Source organism: Symsagittifera roscoffensis, chromosome 10 (genome assembly GCF_963678635.1).
Source record: "Symsagittifera roscoffensis chromosome 10, txSymRosc1.1, whole genome shotgun sequence".
NCBI classification, from domain to species: domain Eukaryota; kingdom Metazoa; phylum Xenacoelomorpha; order Acoela; family Convolutidae; genus Symsagittifera; species Symsagittifera roscoffensis.
Window position 1 is genome coordinate 35,683,158 of NC_087071.1, and position 19,902 is coordinate 35,703,059.

The 19,902-nt window shown below is 37.0% G+C and overlaps 1 protein-coding gene across 1 annotated transcript in view; it reads right to left on the reverse strand.

Moving 5' to 3' along the window:
* The window catches only part of LOC134855047 (uncharacterized), a gene marked incomplete in the record, with an annotated part of 110,863 nt that overhangs the window by 41,553 nt on the left and 49,408 nt on the right, over positions 1-19,902 (reverse strand). Inside the window, 4 exon segments of the mRNA XM_063871426.1 lie at positions 3,487-3,679; positions 8,295-8,350; positions 9,025-9,144; positions 9,535-9,664. Coding sequence (XP_063727496.1) covers positions 3,487-3,679; positions 8,295-8,350; positions 9,025-9,144; positions 9,535-9,664 — 499 coding nt within the window.

Consider the following 19,902-nt stretch of genomic DNA (forward strand, 5'->3'; position numbering starts at 1 on the left):
TTACACTGAAATGTGGTATGTGATGCATAGTTTGACTCAGAGCCATTTAATTTTGAAAAAGGATTAAAAATTAATTTATTAATCTAAATATTACGCTTTTAACTTACACTGAAATGTGGTACGTGATGCATAGTTTTCCACTGGGTCTCTCGAGGAAGTTGTACACTTTGGTCTGTTCACTAATTACTAATATTTAGATTGTGTACGTTAACTTACACTGAGATGTGGTACGTGATGCATAGTTTTCCACTGAGTCTCTCGAGGAAGTTGTACACTTTGGTCTGTTCACTAATTACTAATATTTAGATTGTGTTCGTTAACTTACACTGAGATGTGGTACGTGATGCATAGTTTTCCACTGGGTCTCTCGAGGAAGTTGTACACTTTGGTCTGTTCACTAATTACTAATATTTAGATTGTGTTCGTTAACTTACACTGAGATGTGGTACGTGATGCATAGTTTTCCACTGGGTCTCTCGAGGAAGTTGTACACTTTGGTCTGTTCACTAATTACTAATATTTAGATTGTGTTCGTTAACTTACGCTGAGATGTGGTACGTGATGCATAGTTTTCCACTGGGTCTCTCGAGGAAGTTGTACACTTTGGTCTGTTCACTAATTACTAATATTTAGATTGTGTTCGTTAACTTACACTGAGATGTGGTACGTGATGCATAGTTTTCCACTGGGTCTCTCGAGGAAGTTGTACACTTTGGTCTGTTCACTAATTACTAATATTTAGATTGTGTTCGTTAACTTACACTGAGATGTGGTACGTGATGCATAGTTTTCCACTGGGTCTCTCGAGGAAGTTGTACACTTTGGTCTGTTCACTAATTACTAATATTTAGATTGTGTTCGTTAACTTACACTGAGATGTGGTACGTGATGCATAGTTTTCCACTGGGTCTCTCGAGGAAGTTGTACACTTTGGTCTGTTCACTAATTACTAATATTTAGATTGTGTTCGTTAACTTACACTGAGATGTGGTACGTGATGCATAGTTTTCCACTGGGTCTCTCGAGGAAGTTGTACACTTTGGTCTGTTCACTAATTACTAATATTTAGATTGTGTTCGTTAACTTACACTGAGATGTGGTACGTGATGCATAGTTTTCCACTGGGTCTCTCGAGGAAGTTGTACACTTTGGTCTGTTCACTAATTACTAATATTTAGATTGTGTTCATTAACTTACACTGAGATGTGGTACGTGATGCATAGTTTTCCACTGGGTCTCTCGAGGAAGTTGTACACTTTGGTCTGTTCACTAATTACTAATATTTAGATTGTGTACGTTAACTTACACTGAGATGTGGTACGTGATGCATAGTTTTCCACTGAGTCTCTCGAGGAAGTTGTACACTTTGGTCTGTTCACTAATTACTAATATTTAGATTGTGTTCGTTAACTTACACTGAGATGTGGTACGTGATGCATAGTTTTCCACTGGGTCTCTCGAGGAAGTTGTACACTTTGGTCTGTTCACTAATTACTAATATTTAGATTGTGTTCGTTAACTTACACTGAGATGTGGTACGTGATGCATAGTTTTCCACTGGGTCTCTCGAGGAAGTTGTACACTTTGGTCTGTTCACTAATTACTAATATTTAGATTGTGTTCGTTAACTTACGCTGAGATGTGGTACGTGATGCATAGTTTTCCACTGGGTCTCTCGAGGAAGTTGTACACTTTGGTCTGTTCACTAATTACTAATATTTAGATTGTGTTCGTTAACTTACACTGAGATGTGGTACGTGATGCATAGTTTTCCACTGGGTCTCTCGAGGAAGTTGTACACTTTGGTCTGTTCACTAATTACTAATATTTAGATTGTGTTCGTTAACTTACACTGAGATGTGGTACGTGATGCATAGTTTTCCACTGGGTCTCTCGAGGAAGTTGTACACTTTGGTCTGTTCACTAATTACTAATATTTAGATTGTGTTCGTTAACTTACACTGAGATGTGGTACGTGATGCATAGTTTTCCACTGGGTCTCTCGAGGAAGTTGTACACTTTGGTCTGTTCACTAATTACTAATATTTAGATTGTGTTCGTTAACTTACACTGAGATGTGGTACGTGATGCATAGTTTTCCACTGGGTCTCTCGAGGAAGTTGTACACTTTGGTCTGTTCACTAATTACTAATATTTAGATTGTGTTCGTTAACTTACACTGAGATGTGGTACGTGATGCATAGTTTTCCACTGGGTCTCTCGAGGAAGTTGTACACTTTGGTCTGTTCACTAATTACTAATATTTAGATTGTGTTCATTAACTTACACTGAGATGTGGTACGTGATGCATAGTTTTCCACTGGGTCTCTCGAGGAAGTTGTACACTTTGGACTGTTCACTAATTACTAATATTTAGATTGTGTTCGTTAACTTACACTGAGATGTGGTACGTGATGCATAGTTTTCCACTGGGTCTCTCGAGGAAGTTGTACATTTTGGTCTGTTCACTAATTACTAATATTTAGATTGTGTTCGTTAACTTACACTGAGATGTGGTACGTGATGCATAGTTTTCCACTGGGTCTCTCGAGGAAGTTGTACACTTTGGTCTGTTCACTAATTACTAATATTTAGATTGTGTTCGTTAACTTACACTGAGATGTGGTACGTGATGCATAGTTTTCCACTGGGTCTCTCGAGGAAGTTGTACACTTTGGTCTGTTCACTAATTACTAATATTTAGATTGTGTTCGTTAACTTACACTGAGATGTGGTACGTGATGCATAGTTTTCCACTGGGTCTCTCGAGGAAGTTGTACACTTTGGTCTGTTCACTAATTACTAATATTTAGATTGTGTTCGTTAACTTACACTGAGATGTGGTACGTGATGCATAGTTTTCCACTGGGTCTCTCGAGGAAGTTGTACACTTTGGTCTGTTCACTAATTACTAATATTTAGATTGTGTTCGTTAACTTACACTGAGATGTGGTACGTGATGCATAGTTTTCCACTGGGTCTCTCGAGGAAGTTGTACACTTTGGTCTGTTCACTAATTACTAATATTTAGATTGTGTTCGTTAACTTACACTGAGATGTGGTACGTGATGCATAGTTTTCCACTGGGTCTCTCGAGGAAGTTGTACACTTTGGTCTGTTCACTAATTACTAATATTTAGATTGTGTTCGTTAACTTACACTGAAATGTGGTACGTGATGCATAATTTGCCACTGGGTCTCTCGAGGAAGTTGTACACTTTGGTCTGTTCACTAATTACTAATATTTAGATTGTGTTCGTTAACTTACACTGAGATGTGGTACGTGATGCATAGTTTTCCACTGGGTCTCTCGAGGAAGTTGTACACTTTGGTCTGTTCACTAATTACTAATATTTAGATTGTGTTCGTTAACTTACACTGAGATGTGGTACGTGATGCATAGTTTTCCACTGGGTCTCTCGAGGAAGTTGTACACTTTGGTCTGTTCACTAATTACTAATATTTAGATTGTGTTCGTTAACTTACACTGAAATGTGGTACGTGATGCATAATTTGCCACTGGGTCTCTCGAGGAAGTTGTACACTTTGGTCTGGAAGGACTTCTTGCTCCTCTTCAGCACCATGTTCTCACTGTCCTCTATCAACTTGGCCACACTGTACAGTCTGGTCACAGAGGGGGCCACTGAGGGACGGTGCGACACACTCACGTTCACGGAGACTACAAAACAAGTGATAACTAGTCAATAACAAATATTATGACTACTATTAGTATTAATATTATTATTATTAATATTATATTATTATAATAATTATTATGATTTTTGTTAATATTATTATGATTATTATGATTATTGTTATTATTATTATGATTTTTATTTTTGTTATTATTATGATTATTATTATGATTATTATTATGATTATTATTACAATTATGATTACTATTATGATTATGATTATTATTATGATTATTTTAATTATTATGATTATTATTATTATGATTATTATGATTGTTATTATGATTATTATTATGATTATTATGATTATTGTTATTATGATTATGATTATTATTTTTGTTATTATTATGATTATTATTATGATTATTATTATGATTATTATAACAATTATGATTACTATTATGATTATGATTATTATTATGATTATTATTATGATTATTATGATTATTATGATTATTATTTTGATTATTATTATTATTATGATTATTATTATTATTATTATTGCGATTAATACTATGATGATTGTTATCAAATATTATTATTACTAGCTTATTACAAATCATTTTGCCAACTCAACTCCAAAAAAAAAAAGTAGAACTAAGATAGCTGGTTGCTGTACAACTAATTTTTTATTTTTAACATTTATCTTTTTACTTTTAACAAAACTGAACTGAAATTGTGAATGTGAAAACCAATATTTGAGGAAACTTCAGTAGAATTTACTTTTTCTTGCCATGGGAAACCTTAGAGCTCGAAACATTATACAGTTTTCTCTGAAATTTTTGGTTTTACGGCAAGCAAAACTCATATGATAGTTGCTGATAGCAACCTTGTGACAAAGTTTTTTCGGAGCAAACTTTGTGACAATCTTTATTTGAATTTTTTGAAGATTTTAATTAAATTTGCTCCGAAAAAAAAACTTTTTTTTGAAGAATAAAGATTTTGATCTACCTATGTTTTCACTGAGCTCGATCGAGCTCGAGAATTTTTCTATTTTCTCGGCCAAAATCAGGAATGTTTCCACTGTGTTTGACCTATTTTTCTACTTTCTAGACCAAACTCAGGAACGTTTCAACTTCTGTTAAAAACTATCATTTCGATCACCGAAAACTGACTGATTAAAAAAACCCACACCGAACAAAAATATTATGATTTTTTGGAAGACGGAACAATAATTTGCTAGAATGGTTTGATAATATCTAAAACTGCACTAAAATCTCACTCATCATTTTACCTTTTTCTCCTTTTTTAGACTTGTAAATTACACAGAAAAAAGTGCTGACCAATTTGACAACTGAGAACTACTTTAGAGATTTTTTTTGGAATCTGAGTAGGCAGCTAAGTGCGGTTTTATTACAATGTCACACTTGACCTTTAGCGAGCTTTCCCCAAGGTATAACCGGGAAGAAAAACCACAACCTACGCATTAGTTCCCATCGCCCTCTAGGATGTGGTTAGAACAAATACAATTCCAATTAACCTTATTGATGAAAAAATATATATCTGATACATTTCTCCACCAAAGCTAAAAAAAATTATGGGGTTTGACTTTCTCGACTAAATTATGGTATCCGCAGTTTGCGTTGAACAATGCAATTTATTCAGTTTTGATGATCAGTTGTACTGACAAACTCAAAATTCAAAACAACTTAACATCTCTTATAATGAATTTAAAAAAAGTGTTGTTGGTGCTCAAAAAAATATGAAGCGTTTTTTCTGTCAAAAAAGTTGATAATTCAGCAAAAAAATTTTGCTTAATTTTGGTACTAGATATACTTCGACTAATTTTAAAACAAACAGCGCAAGGGAAAAAGCATTTTTTGTTCCACTTATAAGAAAATGAGTGAAGTTTCCTATTACTGTTTTCAGAGCTAGATATCAACTCGTAGAATTTTCAACTGGCACTTTCCTGTGAAAATTTGAAATCCAGTCTATTGACCAGTGGATGGTTATTATCTAAGGCTACTATGATAACAAACAAACAAACAAAAAATAAATGTAGAAAGATATGAGCGAAACATCTGCAAAAAAGCCTTAAAGCATTGCACACAAATTAGAAGCAAAAAATGGAGCAAGAGCTGGGACGTACAAAAATATACAAATTAGGTCTGGAAAAAAGTATTGACCGACAATGAAGTTCTAAATGAGGACAAACAGAAAAAGAATCATTTGTCTTCCTGATTGAGCCAACTGTCCAGCTGGCGTATGGACTTACACATCGTCTAATAATAAACACCAGGAGCTTCAACCAGGAGGTAACACACATGCTACTACCCGGGCCGAGATCCCGCTCAAAAACCGCTCAGGATATGAACGGTTTGAGCGGTTTTCCAGCAAGATTTGAGCGGTTTGGGCGATTTTTTTTTTTGGAAGAACCGCTCAAACCACTCAAATCTTGTTTGAGAAAACACACAAAAACCGCTCATTTCTTACGGTGATTTTGGAACGGTTTTTCAAGCAGGATTTGAGCGTTTTTTTTCAGATAAACTACTCAAAACAGTTCAAATCTTGAGCGGCTTTTGAGCGGTATTTTTAATAAACCGTTCAATCCGCTCAAACTGCTCATTTTGAAGCAAGATTTTGAGCGCAATCGTCTAAAAAACCGCCCAAACCGCTTAAATCTTGCTTTATATTAGGTGAAAAATCTCGACTCGGGTAAGTCACTTGATAATGAAATTGATAGCAAAAAAGGAGCTCAATTGGGGCTTTAAAGATTGGAAAGAGCTGTGTTTGTTTGGGTACCGCCTTGCATTTAAAAAAAGTGAAAACAAATCGATGATAATGGATTTTTGTGGTCTAAAATGTTGTAAGCCTAATCGATTCCTATGTTACGCTCAGACACCAAAATTGGACTAAAAATGGATTTAAATCCATTTTTCTCGCAAAAACAAAATCCATTATGAGTCATTTGAAATCCATTATAATGGATTACATAATAAGTAAAAAATCACATTAAAATGGACTTTTTCCGCTTTCTTTTTGTTTCGAGACGTGCAAACTTTTGCAAGAAATTCTGCATTTATCAAATGAGTTATGCAGGAGCTTTTCAAAGCGAGTGTACGCCCTAGTCCATTTCTAAACCTAAACTCAATTTGCAAAAAGATTCTGTTACGCTCTCGCCCTCAACGATTGCCCCTTTGCTCCACCCCTCAACCCGAAACGTTTGCCCCCCCCCCCCTCCCGTTCCCCCCCACCAATGTGAGGGGGCTTGTAAAGGGTTAAAGTCTGAGGGGTTTTGGAAGGGGGATTAGTCCACTTCCAACTTTGCCAGGGGGGTATGGTGGGAAGGGGGATTAGTCCCCTTCCAACGTTGAGGTGGGGGGGGGGGGGCTTGTAAAAGGGCAAAGGCTTGCGGGTAATGGAAGGGGTATTATAGTCCACTTACAACTTTGTCACTCCCCCCATCCCCCAAAATTTCTAATAGTTTAAGAAATTGATGAAAGAAACAAAATCCGGCCCTTTTCCAGTTCCCATTCCCCTTGGAAAATTACAAAATTAAGTTGTATAAGAACTATTCACACGGAATTTTGCATTTTGTTGACAAGTTTTATTGCAGTTTAAATTGAGAAAAGTCGTTTTGAATTGATTTCCATATATTGATTTTCAAAAAAAAATTAAAAGAATTGGAAAAGAGCTCAAAACACTTTTACAGTTATTGCGTATAAAAAAAACGTAACAAAAATACCAAAATTAGGCAAAAAGAATTTATTTGAACAACAAGTAACCAGTTTCAGTTTAAAATGTAGAAAAGACTTTATGTACATTGAAATTCGCATCGGAGTAATGCGGAAAAAAATCGATTTTAACTGAATTTTGTTGTCAGTATCCACAAAAGTGAAACAAAATCGATTGTAATGGATGAAAAAAGGATTTTGTTGGCTCGAAAAATAGTAATATTATAATCCATTTTTAATTGATTGTAATTGATTTGTTTTCAATTTTGTGGTCATGACAAGGAAACTCAATTATAATCGAGTTTTATTTGTGGAACTCCAATGCAGGGCGAGAACTCGCAAGAAAAGACAGATCGCAACAAAAGACAACTCGTAAAATTTAAGGAAAGCGACAACTCGCAAGTTTTTGAAGCTAATAAGAAACTTTATTCTCGGTTTAAGGTCGCCGGCTCTTAATTTCGTATAAAGTACTACCCTCTGTCGGCAAGCTCGCAACACGTTGGCGCGACTGCGGCGGTGAGTATGTTGCGAGTTGCCTTTTAATGCGAATTGTCTTTTGTTGCGAGTTGTCTTTTCTTGGGAGTTGTCGCATTACGGTTTGTCTGATAACATAGATGTTTCATTGTGAAGTTCCATAAACTTGCAAAGAAAAGAAATTGATATAAATTTGATATATAATTGTGGTGCGCCTTTAATAATACAAAAACAAATAATTATGTGGGTAGGAACACTTTTGAGACAATTTTTAAAAAATCAAAAAAAAATGGCCGTTTTTGTCAAAAAAAATTGTTGCTTCAATTTTTTTCTATCGCCCCACTAGACGAGATGATATTTTTAGATCAATCAAATTATTCGTATTATTTCTGTTTATAAGGTAGCTGGTACCTTTAAAGTTCAAAGTTGAACCTCCCAGGTGGATACATACCTGTTGAAAGTCCGTTGTTGATGCCAGTTGTGCCCACACTCGACAACCTTTTTCTTCTGAAATAACAAAAGGAACTTAAATCTAGCATGAGAATTCTCCAACCCATCAATGAAACCCCAAACACCGAACTTTCTCCTCGCTGAAATTTTGATTTCTTATTTAATATCGCGCATTGATTTCACCTGGAAGGATGGATTCTTTATCTAAGAAAACTGTTAAAGTTTATGTAACTCCTAGCAATAAGTGGTCAACGAATCTGCAACGGGACGTCTTTCTTTTGTTCTATTTAATCAAATGATTCCATTGACTGAGAGAAAGATTTATTACCTCTTTCTAATCACCTAATCTCCAATTTGTTAAGAAACAAATGATTTTTCAGAGTTCTCAGCAGTGCTTCAACTTCCATAGATTGAAAAACAAATGCTTCCTTAAAATTTGACCAAATTTTTTGTTTGTTTAAATTTTTGAAAGCTAATTTTTGGAATAAAAAGAGGGAAACTTCATTGACACTTATTTATCACTACTTTCTTGTCTAAAATTACCGTTTAATATTAAAATTTTGACAATGACTTTATAATGTTTTTATAAAAAAAAAACATTTAAAAGATATATTTTAAATGATTTTTTTATAAAAACATTATAAAGTCATTGTCAAAATTTTGATCTTAAACGGTAATTTTAGATTGGTCGCCCTAAAATTCCTCGGGCTCCTTTCCTTAGATTGAATTACCGGAGATCGACGCCCCTGCTAGCCAAGGACGGACTTCTCTGGATTTGGTTGATCTTGTGCTTGTAGTTTGGGTTGAGCAGAGCAGTCGCTGGTATTATTGAACTTGTCTTCTGGAGTTGACTGTTTTTTTTTGCAATATAGGGTTGGCAGGACAAGTTTTCTGACAATATATCTACCAAGATTTCTATTTGCTGTATCTCTGAGAACTAGCGTGAAAAAGTAACTTGAAACGTCAAAACGGTTTGTAAATGTTTGTTTTTGTCAAAAAATTTTGATCTACAACAAAGTTACTTTGTCTCAAAAATATGCATAGTTGTCGTTGTTCTGCTATTGTTTTTGCTCAAAAATATATTTTGTTTTGCGTAATTTATACTTTTCATATATTTTATAATTACTCATTTGGTTTTTTTGTAAGAAGTATTATACTCTTATTATGATCTAGATTTGAAAAAAAGAGTGTTTCGAATGCGCAGCTTTCCAGTTTCGAATACTTTGCCAATGTTTGCCAACCCTGTGCTGGAGTAAGGATCAAGGAGACTGTTGGCTCTGGTCTTGTTCTTGTTTTCCTGTTGCTGGATGGGGGATTTGGGGTTAGAGAAGCAGTCCGACTCTGTTGAATCTCGGACGGATCCAGGTCGAACTGAAAAGGAAAACAAACTCGATCTATTCACTTAAGTGAATTCACTTTTTAGCTATATTGCGACAATGCGCGATCCATGTTGCGACTTTATGCGACTCAAGCCCCTTGCGGGATGATGGAATTTCGGTCGCAGATGGTCCATCTCGACTACCCAATTCCTTCGCAACATGAGTCGCGGACCTCGGCCCGGGTAATGAAGACTCATGTTGTGTTTTTTTTGGGGTGCTTGTTTTGAAGAAAATTCCAGCCACCAAAAGATGAGCATCAGTAGTAGCCGGATAATATAAAAAAATATGAGTCAATTTTAGACCTGTGGTGACGTCGCATAGACAAATCGACCCAAGATAGACAATTCAACATTTTTAAATAAATTAATTGACGATTCAGCCAAAATTACCCAGACAGTCCAGCCAGTTAAAATTCAGAGAGTTTTCCAACTGGCTAGACTTGAAAAAAATTGGAATAAAATTTTACTCTTGCCTTTATGTCACTAGCAATAACTGTACCATTGTGTGGTTTGATTGAGATTTTCTTTTATTTCTTTTAAAAGTTTGCTCTAAGGCCATTAACGAAAGATTTTTTAATTTAAAGACATTTAAATATTCATGTTAGTTCTTAGCTGTTAATGACTAATTTGTAAACGTCAGGTTAGCAGTGACACTCTACCCCTCCCTTAACTCGATCCAGAGAAAAATCACGACATAGTTTTTTCCCAACAAAACGCAAAGTTTTACTGATGCACATACATGATCAAGATAATTTTATCTACAGAGTTAAAAAGAACTGCAAAATCAAACAAATACAACATGACAAAATTGCAAGACTGCTATTACTAAAAAATTGGTGAACCATTGCCGGTTCAAGGCAATATCGTAAATAACATTACTCATTCAATTGAAGAAAAAGCTTCTTTGAAGCCTGTCATACCGCTACTGCAGTAGCAGTATTTATTATACGTATGTACAGCCAACCTCTGGTGTTAGATCATTATTTTATGGTACGCTCAAGGTCATACATAAGTGATGACACTGAGACTAAGTGAGAGATCAGAGTACTTAACAATGATCTATCTCTCAGTACATAAGAAAACAAAGAAAAGAGAAAATCTAAATTCAATCTTCAGAATACAGTATTGAATTCCAACTTGTTTTCAATTTGATATCGCAACGCATATCACATGGCGCAGCCAGCAGGATTCGCAGCTCAAGACAACAGAACGGATATGGGAATCCCGGTATTTTGGGCATCAGCGAATCTAGACCCTCCGTGGCAATTTAAAATTTGGTTCGAACAATTTCTCATGGCGGTTACGGTCAAAGAAAATGTGAACCCAGAGATTATTTTGGAAGAACCAAAAGACAGATTAGAGGAACCACCACCACGCCCGGAAACGCCCAGGGATGGGGAGAACGAAGATGCGAGGAACGCTAGAATTCTTAGAGATAAACTAGCTAGAGACAGAGTAGCATTGGAGAACGAAGAGAAAAGAACAAGAGGCCCACGAGTCGGACACAATGTCTTCTACAACGAAGTACAAAAGAAACTGGTGTCACGACTATTTCTATCTTTGGGCACTGAGGGAAAGAAAAGATTCCTACAAAAGAATCCGCACGCAGAAATATCGAAAATGACGTTCAGAGAAATAACAGAGTTGGCAGAAGTCTCGTTTCAAAAAGTGAAATGTGTAACATACGAGAGATACAAGTTATTTACGAGAATGCAAGAATCTGGAGAATCTCTAGAATCATTCCACGCAGCGTTAACTGCTCAAGCAGCCCGATCAGAACTAGGAACATTGGAAAATGAAATAGTGCGAGACTTGTTCATCTCGAAGATGAAGAACATGACATTACAGGACACGTTGACATTCGAAACTCTGGATCCAGAGGAAGTTCTAAAAAGGGCTATAAAATTCGAACATAGCAAGTTAACCACAATGGCATTTCAAAAGACTAATGCTGCGGCTGCAGGAGGATCAAGTAGCAATTACACATCGGGTGTAAGAATAAAACAGGAACCTGTAATGGCAGTTCGAAATTTGGGGGGGAAAACCAAAACTCCAAATAGAAGAGAAAATAATAACAGACAGAATAATAACAAAAATCAAAACACGAAAACAAAACCATGTAATAGATGTGGAAGGACGTTTGAACAAGGACACCTAAAAAATTGTCCAGCGATGGGAAAGGACTGTAAAAACTGTGGTAAACCAAATCATTTCGCTAAAATGTGCAGATCACAACAAGTAAGTGAAATTGCGGAAGATTCGGAAGAATCGATAGTGGAATGCGACCAGATCAGTGAAGGTGTTGGGTCATGTAGTGAATTTGAAGTCATGTTGATACAAACTCAACAACCGGAAAATGAACGAGTTTCAAAATATGTGAAAGATCGAATAAATGAGATGAGAAAAGAAACAAACGGAAAAGTGGTTAGAGTTCAGAAAAAAGACTCTATTCGAGATCCAACATTGAACCGCGTAAAGTCACTAAAGGCTATGGTACGAATAGATAACCAGATTATTCAGCTAACAGTGGATACTGGTAGTCCTGTTTCATTTCTTAACTGGGCAACGACGAAAAAAATCATGGAAAAATCAAACAAAGTGAGATTCATACCGTCTGACAAATTGAACTTACAAACAAAATTTGTGGACTACAACAAACAACCGATCAGTATCCTGGGAGCCCTAAAAACCAATCTGAGGTCAGCGGGCTGGGAAGTTAAGGGCGCAACCTTTCTGGTATCAGAGCGAAAAACTAGATGCATCATGGGATTAGACTTGCAAGGACAAGTGGGAATAGTGACTACACAAAGAACAGCGCCAAAAGAACTCACCAGGTTTGACGTGCTCATGTGCGAGCAGTCGGAAGGTTGGAAAGAAAAATTTTTAAATAAATTTAAGAACTTATTTGAAAGCCAAGGCATTTCTAAAAACCACATCGTCAGTTCAAAATTCAAATATCCACTATGTCCGATACAAGAAAAGGGGAGAAGAATCCCAATTCATATACAAGATAAAGTCGAAAAAGAAATCGAGAAGTTATTGAAAGAAGGTCATATAACAAAACTTGATAAGTGTACAAGTGATTGCTTTATCGCCCTGATTGTGATAACAGTAAAGAAGGACGACTCAACAAAATTGGCAATGGACGCGAAACCAATCAATAGACAATTGTTCAAAAACAAATACCAACTGCCGAATGTAGATGAACTTATTGATGGGGTAAGCCAGATTGTAACTGAAAACAAAAAGGGTACGCTATATTTTTCGGTGTTAGATTTGAAATATGCGTACAGTCAACTAAAATTGGCTGCGGATACAGCTAGGCAATGCAACTTTAACATTGTGGGAGGAAAAGCAACCGGAACTTACAGATTCTTGACAGGATTCTACGGACTAGCAGATATGCCAGCTGAATTTCAAAAGGCTATGGATAGAACCATCAATCACGCTAAAAACACGTTCTGTTTTCTGGATGACATACTTATTGTGTCAAAGGGAAGTGAAATCGAACATGCCAACCTAGTAGAAGCAGTATTAAAGAAATTGGATGCGGAAAACTTGGCACTGAAACTATCAAAATGTGAATTTTTCAAACAAGAAGTGAATTGGTTGGGTCATCATCTCTCAGAAGAAGGGGTTAGACCGAAGATCACTAAAACGGAAGCGGTAGGAAACTTGAACCCGCCGAAATCCCTAAAACAACTAAGGTCATTTCTAGGAAGCATAAATCATTTAGCTAAATTTATACCTAACGTAGCAAGTCTGACAGAAAAAGTAAGACCACTTCTTAAAGAAGAAAATCAAAAGACAAAGTTAAAAAACATGAAACTCCCGGTGAAAAAATTCGAGTGGGGGGATGTTCACACAGAAGCATTTAATGCTATAAAAGGAGCTGTGGCGAATATTCCGAAAGTGCATTATTATGATGCAAATCGTGAAACACGAGTTAAATGCGATGCTAGCCATGATGGACTAGGGTCCACTTTAGAACAACAAAATGATTAAGGGTTGTGGGTCCCAATTTCGTTCGCATCCCGATACCTAAATGCTCAAGAAAAAAAATATTCAACAAATGAGTTGGAATTATTGGCAGTTGTTTGGGCAGTAGATAGATATAAACACTACCTTCTGGGGAAACCATTTACCATCGCAACTGACCATAAAGCGCTTACAACAGCATTGGATGTTAATCAATCGAACAAGACCTACCAATCACGCTTAATCCGGTGGGTTGACCGGTTACTGCCGTATCAGTTCAACATAGTTCACATTCCGGGGAGGGACATGGGCATAGTTGATTATTTATCGCGTGATCCTTTCAATGATCCCTGGCCCGAATCAGAATTAGACGAAAAGTTTGTAGTAGCGACAATAAACTGCTTTCATGAAGCGTTCGACTGCTGGAACAGTAGGCTTAAAGATTCAAGGTCGCTCAACCGGAACGAAAACATTCTAGAATGTTCTAGAAGGAATGTTAGGAAACAGTCATCAAGTAATGGTTGCTATAGCAACCAAAACGGTCAAAACCGAACAAAGCTCGACCGGAACGAGAGAAAACAGTTTCCACGACTGCAAAAACAGCTGAACACAACAGTTCAACAGAAACAAATCACTCTTTCGTCAAATCAACCCAGCAAACAGTCAGTCTTAAATAATTGCAAAATAAAAAAATGACCAGTACCGAAAAAAATAGAAAAAACAGACTCAAGAATCGAGATGTCAGAAAATGCAAACAGAACATACGACTGGTGGTCCAGCTCACCACAAGATTGGCGGAATGAGGAGCGTGAAGAAAGCCTAATGGACCCAAAGTGGAACCGATCATTTTCCACCAATAACGAACTCTCGGGAGAGGAGGAGATCACAGAGACAGTACAACGTACGAGAAAAATTATACGAGGAGGCAGAAAAAATAGGGACAGCTCAGACAGCGAAACACGTCAAGCACAACGAGTAAAATGGTCGCTGGAACCGGAACAACAACGAATAGCGGACCAAAGACTGCTCTCATTCTGGCAGCTAATAGGCGGAAAAAACAATGTTCAGGAAAATCGAGAACTGGTGGCCGATACTCAAGAAGTCAGGGACAATTTGGAAGACGAATCAAGTCCAACATCGTCAAAACCGATCGCATCGACAGAACGAAAACTCAGTGAGGTGAATGTAATAGAAGTCGGCCTTACAACCACAGAAGAGGCGGAGAGTGAGGAGGAAGTGTGCTCAATTCAACCGCCAAAGGGTCTAGGAAAATCAAGACTGCAAAAGCAGCAACAAGTAGAGACTCTGGACAACCTCGCAAAACTGTTCGACAAAAACTTACTAGCAGAACTGACCACAGAAGACACGTGGATGGACCGCCTCAGGAGAGTGGTAGAGAGAGGGGACAAACAAGGATTCGAATTGATGGGACCATATACAAATCCGTTGTGGTCGCAGATGGCAGTTCAGGACGACTGCATCTTGGTGAATAATCGGCTAGCGGTACCAGTTCAACTACGACAAGCTGTCCTCAAACGAATACATCGGGGACACCCAGGACAGGAAGCGATGTTGGGAGCAGCGCAATATCTGTGGTGGCCACACATGAATAAGGACATCGTGAATTTGGCAGAGGAGTGCCGTAGTTGTACCAGATATGGTAAGAATGTTAAATACCTTATTTCGAAAAATTCGTCAAAACCACTACCACTGCTCACGCAGCCGGGACAGGAGGTACAACTAGACTACGCGGGGCCTATAGAAAATCAGAAAGGAAAAAAAATCTATCTTTTAGTAGCTATTGATCGATTCTCAAAATTTCCATCAGTGAAGGTTACAAAATCCACAAGTGGAAAGAGCACAGTAAAATTCTTGAGATCATATATCGACACACATGGAGTCCCTGAATCAATTCGTTCGGATCAATTTTCAGACTTTAAGGGAAAAACTCTAAAAAAATTTTGTTCGGAACTTAATATCGAACAAAAATTCTGTCCGGTGGGGGATCACAGAGGTTGTGGGTTGGTTGAACGTACAATTCAAACAATAAAAAGAAGACTGGGAGTGATGATGCTCGATGAAAATAATAAATCAATCAAATTATGTCTCAGTATTATAATGCGAGATTTACGATGGAACAAGTAGAAAACAATTCAAGTATCCCCGTTCCAAGCACATTTCGGCAGACTACCAAAAACAGAATTTAAAATTGTGAGGGATAGGTTTTTAAATAATTCTGATTCTTTAGACAAACAACACTTGGAACGCTCAGCACTGACTGCGTCTCAAATGAAACGGAGGATTGATCAGTCGAGAGAGAATCTCAAGATAGTGCGCAAGGGACAACTGAGCAGGGATACAAGCCCACTGCACAAGCAGCAGATAACATCGGACAGAGACAAAGAAAGAGCCAAAGCCCTAAAGGAATTGTTGGAGGCAAACGCCCGATGGAACTACGAAAGAAGGGATGCAGCTAAAAATGACATCAGGAAATTAGTGGACGAGACAGGTCAACTCAATCCCGATCTTCGAAAAGAAATGATTTACTCTTGGGAAAAAGGATTTGTGGAAGATAAAGTAGAAAACCAATGCAAGTCACCACCCAAGACAATACTTAGAAAGGACCCTCTAAGGAAAAGCGGACAAGCCCTAACCAGACCACTAAATGGGAAAATAGCTTCAGAAACGGAATCAACAATTAAGACATCGGCCGGTTCGATCTATAGAAAATCGGACATAGCTCAATCAAAAACCGTACTTACACAAGAAAAACAGAGAAGCACAAGTAAAAGTCCATCATCGGAACCTACAAAAAAGTTCAAGCGAGTCAGTTCTCCAGAACTACTAGAGGAGCTGGAATCGGAGGATGAACTCCAAGGAGAAATGGAAATTGCAAATGAAATGAACCCAACAGAGCGCTTTCAGAAGAGCCAAACAATAGTCACTTCTAAGGACACAGAAGCCGGGGGAGGAGTGAATCTTGCAATAAAAAGAGCAAAACCAAACCTGGCGGGACCAAAATCAGCAGAGGAAACAAACACGAACAAGCCGGAAAAGAGCGGAAAAGAGAAGAAAAGCCGAAGCAAGCAACAACAGGGGACCAACGCAAACCAAACTGCGACTGCAGTCAACTCGGATCAAGAGCAAGCAATATCTAAGCCGGATTCGGTCACAGCAGATACCAAAATCCAGTCGAGCTCTACGCCGAAAACCAAACAGCGTCCGAAACTGAAGGGCATTGACGCGCACACCCCTTTGGAAGATATAGTGGAGACGTTTCACAATAGAAATTTGGCACCGTCTGACTGGGAGAAGTACGCGGACCAACTGTTAAAAAGAGGGGTGCAGCGAGTTGCGGATGAACTTAGAGAAAATCCTCAAAAAGGCTCAGAATTGGATACAAACTTCGAACCACCACAAGGATTCTCGGACGAATCAAGTGCGGAAGAGTCAGGTGTTCGACGAAGTTCTAGACAAACAAAGAACAAAGAACCCAAACGATTCGGAGATCCGATAAAACATTCAATCAAAGAAATATCCGAAAATCTTACAGGAAGAGGTCTTTTAAAGGAGGCACTTAAAGAATACAGAAACCAACTGAGAGATTTCAAAGATCGGGACGACAGACCTTTGGAGTCAAAAGTGCGACGACTCGAAAGACATTTATTTATGCGAAAATTCGGATATGCTACTTTAGATGAAGGAGTAGATTGGAACCCGAGTTGGGAAATTGAGCTGGAGGAAAACTGAAAGTTACATAATCCATCTAAAAGACTTTCTTCCGAACTGAGTAAATTGAACTCTTTTAAATAAATTATCCTACTGATGTTGTATAATTTATTTCTTTCACCGAGGGTGGTGTGTCATACCGCTACTGCAGTAGCAGTATTTATTATACGTATGTACAGCCAACCTCTGGTGTTAGATCATTATTTTATGGTACGCTCAAGGTCATACATAAGTGATGACACTGAGACTAAGTGAGAGATCAGAGTACTTAACAATGATCTATCTCTCAGTACATAAGAAAACAAAGAAAAGAGAAAATCTAAATTCAATCTTCAGAATACAGTATTGAATTCCAACTTGTTTTCAATTTGATATCGCAACGAATATCACAAAGCCACAAATTTTTCCCGGCGTAACAATTCACAAAATTTGTCAGTTGTTTTTTGTTTCAACTTTCTCAGAAAATTTTTGAGTCTTAATGGTTAAGATTGTTTTTTAATCAGAAAAAGTTTCATAATTTCACCGTTTTTGCCCAGAATTTTCTAACATCTGAAAATATTTATAACCCGAGCTCAAAATGAAAAAAACTATATATGTATATCTCCTTAGATTACTACAAAGTTTTTGATTTACGCGTAGAAGAAACAGCCAAATAAACAGGCTTAGAAATCACTCAAAACTCAATTAAGGCACGCTAATTGATCCAAATAATGTATCAGCAGATTTGAAAAACATTTTTTAAAGGTTTCCATTGGAAGTCGGAGGTTTTAAAAGAAGAAAAAACTTTATATTGTTCATTTTTTAAAGAAAATTCTAAAGCAAAAATACAACAAAAACAGAAAAAAAATTTTCTGGAGAGAAAAAAAATACAACCGCAAATTTCAAATTCTTTGCCTTGATACAGTTCAAAGATTTTCAGCATTGTATATTTCAACCACACGGCTTACTTCAAATTAGAAACCAAAGTTTTGTCAGAGTTTACACTCAACAAATGATGATGAAAATCTAATTCGCAGCTAAACTTATGGAACACTTTTTTCCGACTTTCGAAGTCAGTGAGAACTGTACAAGCTAGGGATATTTTTTTTCGGACCAATATTAGAAAAAAGTGAACTGTAGGCAAATAGGGCAAAATTTTTTTGAGAGAACTAAAAACGGATCGATCGTAGAACAATCGAGTTACGAGGCGGAACTACTTGTTAAATTGAAAACTGCAAAGTTCATACTTAAAATTTATAGAACGCAAATTATCCCTCACTCCTATTCGTTCCAAATTGACTTGATACGATCTAGTTTGCCATATTAGATCACATCATTCTCTAACACTTGATATGTGGCTGTTAAAAAGTTATAGCTTATCAAAATTTTATCCGACAAAACTATTCAAAAATCACGGTTTTGCGATCATTCTTGTTTCAAAATGCATAAAATTATGAAGAATAATTATACAGCAAAGCTTGTTTCAAATTTTTGTAAATCGCTATTAACTGTTGTGAGGGCCCTAGAGGACTGCTGATCTTTCTGTATAGCTAAGTTTATTTAGTCTTCGGAAAACGACAAAATAAAAGTTTAAAACTAATCAAAAATTGTCTTCCTGATAAACCAGGATATGAAACGTATATCTGCTTGAGTCGTATGAACAGCAGAAAGAACATTCATTCTCCGAAGAAAACATTTTTTTTACAGTAAAAATTCTTTTTTGTGCCATGTTCAATTTGAGGTTCAGGAAATTAGACGACTAGCAAATTGGACGATCAGAAAAGAACGGAACTTAGACAATAACTTGTGTGAAATTACGTGAAATTTGTTTACAGGTTTAAATTATCTTTTGGCTGAGTAAATACTGGTTGTCCAATTTAGACAATAACTTGCGAGCAAACTGCGTGAAATTTGTTTACAGACCTAAATTAAATTTTGGCTGAGTAAATACTGGTTGTCCGTAAATTCCCTTTCTTTACGGTGGTCTAATTTCTTGTCGTCTAAGTTCAAACTAAACTTTTTTCTCACTTTTGGTACAATTTTTATTGTGTCCCGCATCTAAAAAAAGGTGAAAATGAAAAACTGATTATAAGGGATTTTTGTGGTCTAAAGCATTGTCAATATAATTGGTTCCCACGTTAGTTAGGCTTAGACAACAAATATGGACAAAAAGTGGTTTTAAATCCATTTTCTCCCAAAAATATGGATTATAAAACAAGGAAAAAATCACTCTGAAATGGATTGTTTCCACTTTTTTTCGTTTTGCGCCGTGCAAAATTTTGCATGAACTTCTGCATATAACAAATGAGTAATGCGAAGTCTCTGCAAAGTGAGTGTACGGCCTACTCTATTTCTAAAACGAAACTCAAATTTCAAAAAGTTTTCGTTTTTCGTTGACCTCTCTCCCCTAACGTTTGGCCCTTTGCTCCCTTACAACCCCCCATCCCAACTTTTGCCAGTTTGCCGCTCCATCTTCCACACCTGAACGCCCCCCCCCACCTGGCCTACTGGGACACCCCCACACGTGTACCACTTCCCCACCTGA